At 35.4% G+C, this 10,303-nt stretch overlaps 1 protein-coding gene across 1 annotated transcript in view; it reads right to left on the bottom strand.

Annotated features, from left to right (window-relative positions):
• Positions 1-1,625: 1,625 nt before the first annotated feature.
• LOC123250115 (sodium-coupled monocarboxylate transporter 1-like) overlaps positions 1,626-10,303 on the bottom strand; it is a 47,975-nt gene continuing 39,297 nt past the window's right edge. Inside the window, exons 13-16 of the mRNA XM_044679152.1 lie at positions 9,875-10,086; positions 9,208-9,311; positions 3,390-3,469; positions 1,626-1,748 (exon numbers count right to left, since the gene is read on the bottom strand). Of these exons, the coding sequence (XP_044535087.1) occupies positions 1,626-1,748; positions 3,390-3,469; positions 9,208-9,311; positions 9,875-10,086 (519 nt within the window). The remainder of the gene's footprint in view (positions 1,749-3,389; positions 3,470-9,207; positions 9,312-9,874; positions 10,087-10,303) is intronic.

The following is a 10,303-nucleotide window of genomic DNA, read 5'->3' as shown; positions in this document are numbered from 1 at the left end:
TGGCCAAAAAAAAAAAACCAAATTGGGTCATGAAAATTCAGACCTGACTGAAATGACAGAACAACAAAACCTAGGGATGACATGTCTAGAATAGATATAGTTATCAGTTTGGTTTTGCCTACCAAGGACACCAAAATTAAATAGGAAGGGGGTTGAATTCACAATTTTAATTTTTCTTAGAGTTTGTGTTTAGTTCACTTCCCATTCCAGAAATAGACTATTCTCTGGACTGGTAGAAAAAGTGAGTGATGTGACCCTGAGAAACTCATTTAACCTCTCAACCCCTACTACACTGTCTGTAAAAGGAAGATATGAATGCCTGCCTCACAGGACTTCTGTGAAGACTGAATACACAAATAAACATAAAAATGCTTTAAAAGCCATTAAGAGCTATCTAGTTACTTGCCATAATTATCATCAATGTGGAATCTTCTTTTTCTAGAATTATGTTGTCAAGAATTATAGCCTTACTACTCATAAGCTGTGTGTATACTTCACAATTATTTTTGACTCAGGTCAAATAAAAAAAGGGATAATAAATATAGTTAATTTCTATGTTGAAAGTAGATCATACTTAGCTATATGGTACAAGTATACATCTGAACATGCAATATTACCAAATAAATGGTGCTGTGGGGATTTGGTTGGCCAGATATATAGCTTGGGATGATTTCAATAAAATGATTTGTATAAAAAATGTAAAATTTCATCATCACCTAATTTACTTCAAAAATTGTTTAAAAAATATTGGAATTTTGCTCACTAATAATAATAGCTTGTATTTCTATAGTACATTATGGAATTCAGAGAAAATACACTCCTCAAAATAGCCTTGTAAGATAATTAGTATAATGCTGTTATCTCCATTTTATGGATGAGAAAACTTGGAGGTGAAAGAATAGTTCAATGAATTTTTAAGGATCACATCGATATTAACTGGCAAGTTTGTAGTTAGAACTAAGGCTCTCTAATTCTCAAATCAGTGCTTCTCTCATCACACTATGATAGCTTTTAAGAACTACAGAGTAGGGGGCAGCAAGGCGGCTCAGTGGATTGTTACTCTTCTGTCATAAAATAGATACTAAGGCAGAAGATAAGGGTTTTATTTTATTTTATTTAGGTCGATATGCAGCCTGCTTTGAAATCGAGGCCAGTGGTTAAGAGGAATAGAAAACTTTCCAAATTTAAACAACTATAAGTTAGAATTTCAGAAACTAGGACTCAGTGGAAAGATCTCATCTTTGGTAAGTGATCCACTTCGAATTATAGGAATGTTCTTGGTTTATCAAATTCCATGCTATTGGGGACATGACTTTTTCTTTTATCATAGGAGAATTAATGGAGGTGGGAAGGAGGAAGACAGGGAGGGGGAGGAGCTTTGGTCTGCATCAGGACCAAGGGAGGTTGGTCTGGGAGGACCAGAAGTACAACAGAGGAAAGTATAGGGTGAAGCACAATCATAATCTCAAAAACACAGCTAAACTAGAAGTCAGAGCAAACAAAAGTCCAAAAACCGTCAAGCAAAAGCATATGCAAATACCAGATGTATTTTAAAGCAAAATCTAAATTCAATAATTATAAAAAACTATTTTTAAAAGCATCCCAGCATTCAAGTTCATTCTGCATCAACACGGCTGGCTGATTTTTCTATTCTCATTTGTAGAGTACATTTCAGTATAGCTGAAGGTAGGGTTATCAGTTCCACCATCTTCGATCGTATAAGATTGAGGGTTTAAAATTAGTTTCCCCTGAAAAGAAAGTTAACTGATTATGCCAATATTTTAAAAATTGTTGGTTTTCATCTATGTGAGAATTGCCTAAATTAGTGCATATTGTAACCCCTCTATAGAGTCATGTGCTTTTGTTCAACAACCTGAACTCCCCGCACCAAAAAAAAAGAGTACCATTGAGGGATTTAAGTATAATCTGTATTATTAATGTTTTCTCCAGTGCTTTCTTAAAATAATCAATAATAAAGCCACAATTAATTGTTTCTGTTAGTTTCCAAAATGTAAATTCTCACATCTGAAAACTTAAAGCCAAGGAACTGCTAAGTGGCTCAGGGGATTAAGTCAGGCCTAGATGGGAGGTCCTGGGTCCAAACCTGGCCTCAGATACTTCCTAGCTGTGTGACTCTGGGCAAGTCATTTAATCCCCATTGTCTTGCCATAAAAACATCTCTGTTTTTATGTGGTTTTTTTGTGAGAACAAATTGCTGGTGACCACAAAAAATCATCTCTCCCTTTCTGGTGATAAACCTCTTTGGATTTAGCAAGGTTGGCCTTGGATGACTGAAAAAATAATCTGTCAGCAAACAAACTCAAAGCCATTCCAGAAAGGCAATTTCAATTGTGAAATTAGATAGTTGGGGGAGGGAGGGAGGGCTAACTAAGCATTTTTTTTTTTAACTTTGACACAATTCAGAAAAAAAGTTGATGTCCTATCAAAATAATTAAATTCTCAAACTAAGAATTTAAATGAACTAATTTAATTCCTTAAATGGTTAGGGTTTGTACACCATTGTAATAGTCTTTGAGAGCTCAGGATCCCCTCCAACCTTGAGGAGGTGCTGAAGGTGGATTCTAAGGGAAGAATAGTGAGAGGGAAAGAAGAAGCTGTGTGCATACACAATTGCAAATTATGATATTCTACTTTTTTAAAGATTTCTTAAACTTGTTTCCTATTCTAATAAGGGAATAAAGTTGTTTTATTATTTTTTAAGACCTTAACTACTGTCTTAGAATCAATACTAAGTATAGGTTCCAAAGCGGGAGAGTGGTAAAGGCTAGGCAATGGTAGTTAAGTGACTTGCCCAGGGTCACACAGCTAGGAAGTGTCTGAGGCCAGATTTGAATTCAGTAAAATGGGTCTTTCTGACTCTAGGCTCTATTGAAGAAACTTCCTCTATCAAATCAGATCTTCAGTTGTTCTACAGCTCAAAAGTTTTAGAGACCTGCCTGGGCCACTGAAAGTTTAAGAGACTTTTCTAGGCTCATACTCCCAACATACATCATGAAACCATGTTTCCAAGGCTAGTGCTCTCCACTAGATGTCATGTTTCCATGCCCTTATTATATGACTTCATAAGTTGCTATGACTGAAAAGAATCAGCATCTGAGGGCCAACTTTCTAGTGAAAAACCTTGTAAGCTTGGCAAAACTGGTCTTTCGACACTATTCTATTATCAATAGAACCTGCCCAAACTCCCAACCTGTGGGCATAGTCTTTAACCTTCTACAGTCATCTTCACCTCATTGGAATGAAACTTTGGTGGAGCTGCCCATAGATCAATAATTGTCTCTTTTTTTCCCGTATTTCCAAGGAAGAAAAAGCCATGACATTTTTATTGTAAATTATAGGTGTTTGTGAAAAAATGAAAGGCAACATACCCTCTTTAAAAAGTCAAAGTTGGATAAAAAATCATCCTTGGTTAGTAGAAATCTATCATCTAAACTCTGTTTTCTTCCTCCTGAAAAACAGATGTTATTTGCATTTTTAGAAAATATCATTGCAGTTATTAGCCCATGAAACAAATCTAATTTTGAATTTCTAACCCAAAAATAAATTCATAACTTCTAACTAAATCTAGTGGTTTTGCAGGTATAAATGTGTATACTAGACCACAGAAAATGCTCTTCTAAATAATAGAGGCTATTTGACAAAAGTATAAATCCAAATTTGGGAGATAAGAACTCATCATTTGGTAAAAATTGCTGAAACAATTGGAAAGTAGCCGGGCAGACACAAGGTAAAGGCCAATATCTTACACCATTCACTAAGATAAGATCAAAATGGATACATGACTTAGACATAAAAGGAGGCATCATAAGCAAACTAGAAGAACAGGGAACATATTACCTCTCAGATTTATGGATAGGAGAAAAGTTTATGAATTAACGAGAGAGCATTGTGAGATATGAAATGAATAGTTTTCATTACATTTAATATTAAAAGTTTTAGTCAAACAAAACTAATTTAACCAGGATTAGAAGGAAAGCAAAATATTGGGGAAGTGGAAATTTCATGTATTCTTAAATAGATGTTTCATAACTAAAATATAGAGCTTTGTCAAATTTATATTAATGAGAACCATTAATAGAACTCAATTGATAAATACTCAAAAGATAGGAAGAGACAGTTATTGGATGAAGAAATCAAAGCCATGAAAAAATGTTCTAAATCACTACTGATTAGAGAAATGCAAATTAAAACAATTCAGAGATATTATCTCACACCTATCAGATTGGCTAAAATGATAAAAGAGCAAAATGACAAATGGAGGAAATATGGAAAAATGGGCACAATAATATACTGTTGGTGGAACTGCAAACTGATTCAACCATTTTGGAGAGCAAATTGGAATTGTGCCCAGAGATTTATAAAACTGCAAATAGACTTCATAATAACCCATCAATGCCACCATTAGATCTATTTCTCAGTGAGAGCAGGAGAAAAGGAGAAGAACTTGCATGTTCTAAAATATTTATAGCAGTACTTTTTTTGGTGACAAAGACCTGGAAATTGTGGGGATGTCAATCAAATAAGGAATAACTGAATAAGTTTGTGGTATATGATTGTGATGGAATACTTCTGTGCCATAAGAAACAATGAGTATGTTTTAGAAAAACTTGGAAAGTCTTACATGAAATAATGAAGAGTGAAATAAACAGAACCAAGACAATATTATATCCAGCTACAGAATTAATATTTGAAGAATAACTTGAGAATGTCCACCTCCAGAGATAGAAGTGATAAATGGAAACACAAAAGACATAATTTATATACATATTGTTTTGTTGGTTGACTCCTTCTAGGTGCAGGGAAGAGAGGGAAGAGGTGAGATAGTTGGAAATTAATCTTTACAATACAAATAAAGAAATTTAAAGAAAAAAGTAAAATAAAGAAATAAATACTAGAGAGAGCATGGGTACTTCACAGCAGCAAGTGTTGTCTGAAGGTCTAGGGCTACTTCTTTACCCTATTTCCCTAAACTCATGGGATAGTTAGGACCTCCTGAAGTCTTTATGGATATTTTTTCCTTAGGAACCTGCTTCCTAATTATTTTCCCTTGCAGCAGTTAGAAATGCTATATAATTAAGTATAATTTGCCCAGTAGGAATACTTTATGATTTATCCCTTTTTTCCCCTCATTTTTATAATTCTTGTTTTTACTGGTTACTTCCAACTGTTATAGAATCCTTTAAGAGATCACATAAAATTGAACATGATGCTTTATTTAGATTTTTTTACAAGGATCTCAGATTTAACAAGATTCAGAAGGACAGAATAAGAAGAAATTTAAGTTAGTAAAACAGACAAGACAAGCTAGCATCGTTGAATGTCACAGTTGGGAAAGACCTCAGAAGTCACCTAATCTAAACTTTATGTACAGCATGAAACTTTTCCATAATATTCCCAATAAATCACCTCTCCCAACTCTGATTTCTTCTGACACTTTAGACCTCTCCCTTATATTTACCATATTCTAAAGTGTATTATACTTAATTCTGTACATTTCTTATTTCCTTTATTATTATAGGTCATCAGTTTCTTGAAGTTTGGGCTGTCAGATTTACCCTCTGTATCTTCCAGTACCTCTGTATGTTCTAGTCCAAGTATTCCATAAATTGCATTGAAATGGTTATCAAAACTACAGTCCTGAATTCCTTTCTTTTCAGAGAACTTCACAAGGCATCCCTTTTTTGTGATTTTATTTTTCAGAAAGTTCTTATATGAAAACCAAGCTCTCCTCCTTCCCTGTTTTCTTCCCTCTGGGACCAAGAGGATGAAGCTGATCCCTTTTCCACTGGAAAACCCAAAATATCCCCAAGCCTTTTTCTCAGGATAGATGTAAGCTCTTTCATGTCTTCATATTCCTAGTGTATAGTAAGTTCTTTAAAAATGTTTAATGAGGGCACAAGTAGGTGGCTCAATGGATCAAGAGCCAGGCTTGAACACAGGAGGTCCTAAACTCAAATCTGGTCTGAGATACTTCCTAATTGTGTGACCCTGGGCAAGTCACTTAACCTCTATTGCCTAGCTCTTATCAATCTTCTGCCTTGGAACCCAGTATTAGTTCCAAGACAGAAGTTTATGTTTTTTGTTTTTGTTTTTTTAATGTTTGATAAATTGAAATGAAGCCTTTACTGGGCCCCCCAATTGATAACACTACCAAAATTACCTTGTTTACTTTGTATATAATTCTGTGTGTACATGGTTTTTGTCCAAGTAGAATATAATTTTTTTGAGGGCAAGAGCTGTTTCTATTTTTGTATAAGTATTCCCAATAAAAAGCACAATGCCTCAGACACAATAGACACTAAATAAATGCTTGCTATTGAGTTGTCTTTTCTTGTATTCCCCATTTATAAACCTTCCAACTCCATGTTTTAATCTTTTCCTGCTGCTCAGCAGCCCCCTTGCTATCCTGGTAAAACATCCACCCTGAGGCCCACTCTCCTGATTGCTGACTGAATTCCCATTCCCCCAGTCTAGGAAGACCCAGCAATTCTTCACTATAGTCCTAATTCCAAGCTCTGGACTTCTTTTTTTTTAGGCTTCTTTCCAGTTCCTTTACAACAAACAGTCTTGCTCCTTCTTAGTTGCCCTACCTGGCTCTTCCATACCTCTCTTTCCAGATCCTTTTTCTCTGTCATCTCACCCCTTTGAGTGGTCAGTCGGGTTTATTTATAGCCATTCAATCATTTTCAATCATTTTGTTGCTGTTGTCACTCAGTCATTTTTAGTCATTTGACTCTTCATCATCCCAGTTGGGGGGTTTCTTGACAAAGATACTAAAATGGTTTGCCGTTTCCTTCTCCAGCTCATTTTATATGTGAGGAAATTGAGGCAAACAGGGTAAAGTGAGTCACCCAGAGTTACACAGCTGTTAAATGTCTGAGGCTAGATTTGAACTCAGGAAGATGAGTCTTCCTGACTCCAGACCTGGTACTCTGTCCACTGTGCCACTTAACCATCCTAATTACATTTATAATTTTCCCAATTTTGAACCAGCCCTGCATTCTAGGTATAAACCCAACCTGGTCATAGTGCTTGATTTTTATAATCAAAAAGTCTCTTTGCTTATATTTTATTTTTAAATTTTGTATAAATATCCATTAGGAATATTGGTCTTTACTTCTCTTTCTCTATTTTGACTCTCCCTGATTTAGGTATCAAGACTATAATTACATTATAGAAGAAACTTGGTCACTTAATTAATTGATTGATGTTTGTTTGTTTGTAACATTAAAATTCCCAGATATTTCTCTCCTTCTCCTCCCCACATTAGAGAAAAGATCATTTGAAAAAAAGACATATGTATATATAAAATGATGTCTTGCTTGTTTTTACTTATCAGTTCTTTCTCTGGAAATCAACAAGTTATTCTTCAAATAATATTTCTGTTGCTATATATGATGTTTCCTTGATTCTACTCATTTCACTCTTCATAATTTAATGTAATTCTTTTCACGTGTTTTTTAAATTAGCCTGCTCATTATTTCTTACTGCATGTAGTATTCCATTAAATCATATGCTACAACTTGTTTAGATATTCCTCAAATGATAAATATCCCCTCAATTTCCAATTCTTTGTCATCACAAAGAGTTGCTATAAACATTTTAGAATATATAGGGGTGTTTTTCCTTTTCCCCTGATCACTTTAGGAAATAAACCTAATAGTGGTACTACTTAGTGTTTTCCAATTTTTCAAACAGTTTGCACAATATTAAAATGAATTGTTCTTTTAATGTTGGATAGAATTCAATTGCAAATCCACATATTTCAAAGATTCTCCCCTGCTTTGAGAGTTCATTTATGTATGGCTTATTCAATTTCTTTTTCAGAGATCAGATTCTTTAAATTCTCTATTTCTTGTTCTAGTATTTGAGTATTTTATGATTTTTGTAAATAATCATCCATTTAATTTAACTTGTAAGGGGTTTTTTTTGGTATATAGTTGACAAAATAGTGTCTTATAACATCCTTCATTTCTTCTTTGTTCTTTTTTGATGTTTACCAATTCTTTAAAAAGTCAAATCAGCAAGGGTTTTACCTATTTAATTTTGCTTTTTTAAACAATTCTTAGTCTTATTCATTCAGTTCATAATACTAAAATGTAAGCTTCCTATATTTTAGGGTAGGTACTGGCTTGTTTGTATTTGTATACTTGCTGCTTATACAGTGTCTGGTACATAGTGTAATGGGAAAAGGATAGAGTTAGGATAAGATTTAAGAGAAGTAGAAGGTTGTCTTTAAGGCACAGACTAGGAAATCAAGGGAAAGGATTTTAGCAGCAGAAGGCAGAGAAGGAACAGTTTGGAAGTGACAACTGCTAGAGAGCGACTTGACTTCCTGTAGAAAGTTGGGAGTTTCCTGTCTGGGAATGGTGGAGGAAAGACGGGCTTATCAGAGCTCGTCTATCTCAAACTGACTGTGGAGAAGGAGTAAACCCCTAATTCATCTTTGGAGGTACTCTATTTAACTGGAAAAGATCTAGAAAAGGATCTGACAGTACCTGTTGTGCTTTTCAGAAGGTTTTATCTGAAAAATCCTGTCAGATTGGCTTTGAAGTTTTACCTCAGGGCTCAGAACCCCCTGGGGTGGACTTAGCCATTTGAGATAATTCATAATGGTTTTCAGAAAAAGCTTTTGAGAAAAAAATCTAACCAACTACTGAGGGTCATAGATAGGTAGCTTAATCAGTTTGGGGGGTACTCCTAGATAGAAACAGGGAGGTGGTAAGTTAGCTGGAAGAACAGAAGGCTCCCTCTTGCAAAGGAAGTAGAGAATTTTGGGAAACTAGCTAGATCCCTTAAAGTTAGGGACCTCTTGTTCTGATCCTCAGTTTGTATACCCTCTTTAAATAAAAGAGTTATTTTTTTTATATCAATTGTCTCCAAGGTGTTTGTGCAACTGGCCCAGTGAGAGAAAGTGATTCTGTTTCACTTTCACTAACCAGAGGTAAGAATACCTGGCTAGGTGTTCAGGGGGATCACTAAGTGGATCTACCACTATCCCATCTGGCTCTCTCTCCCTCTATTTCTTTTTTTAATAGTAAATATTTAGCTTATTTTATATATCTATCTCTAAAGAGAAAATTTCCATATTCTGCTAACAAAATTATTATAAAAGATAATTAATACAAGTCACTATAAATTGCTTGTAAAAGTTACCTCAAAAAAATAGCAACTAGAAACAGGTACCTGTTAGAAGACTGACAATGATTCCCACAAGTACAGTAACTAAGGTTCCAACGGTACTGAAGTGCATATATGACAAGGAATACCAATAATCCATTAGATGGGTTCTAGAAAGGAAAAAAACAGAGCTTTGTTTATTAATTTGTCTGTGAGTCCCATAGTAAGAGTCAGACACAAGCAATTAAAGGACAAGTACTTCCCTGGAATCCATGGAAGCTTAAGAGTCTGAGAGGAAAGACCCGACCATTTTAGGTGGATGTCCCTGTGTAGAACTGATTGCATGACATAGACTGAAGTTAAATAGGATGAGAAGGCAGGGCTGCCTGCACAACAGGTCTGCATTGTTGGAGGACATTCCAGCCTGGATAGGATCCCAGATCCACTGAAATATTTAAATGACATCAGCTTAAAGCACATGTTGTAGGATCCCAGATTTAAAGCTAGAAGACCAGGCCCTTAGATGTTATTGAGGCCAAGCTTTTCATTTTACAGGGGAATCCTAGAGACCTTAAGTGACTTTTCCACCATGACACAGCTAGTAAATGGCAGAATGAAGATTTAAACCTAGATCCTCTGACTAGAAATCCAATAAGCTTTCTAGAAGTCTTCTGCCTTCTACTTGACTTCATATAGTTTTTTTAACATAACATTTGGAAACTTATTATAATACCTTTCAGCACTATGCACTTGAAAATTACTTGTAGAAAATGATGCTTCAGTGGTGGGGGTGAAGTTCCCCTGGTAGTGGAAGTCAGTTATGTTACAGCCATCCGTAACAAGACTCAGTGGTAAAGTCCTCTCTGGAAGTGGGGGATAGAGCTGAGCTCCAATTCCAATCCAAAGAGCAATGACAAATCCAGCCGTCAGTCCCACAAATGCTCCCTGCAAAACAGAGGCTGCTTTTCAGAGTCAAGAAATAATTGTCTTTGGAAGGGAAAAGGAATGATGGAGTATGGATCACAAAAAGGCAAACTTCTTCAAAAAAGAGCTTTTCCAAGATATAATGGTCTGGGGCAGTGAGGTGGCTTAGAGGATAGAGAGCCAGGCCTAGAGGAGGTCCTAGGTTCAAATCTAGTCTCAGACATTTCCTGCCTATGTG

This window comes from Gracilinanus agilis, chromosome 5 (assembly GCF_016433145.1).
Source record: "Gracilinanus agilis isolate LMUSP501 chromosome 5, AgileGrace, whole genome shotgun sequence".
Classification (NCBI taxonomy): domain Eukaryota; kingdom Metazoa; phylum Chordata; class Mammalia; order Didelphimorphia; family Didelphidae; genus Gracilinanus; species Gracilinanus agilis.
The sequence above is the reverse complement of the archived record's forward strand: the minus strand, read 5'-3'. Positions and strand labels throughout refer to the sequence as shown.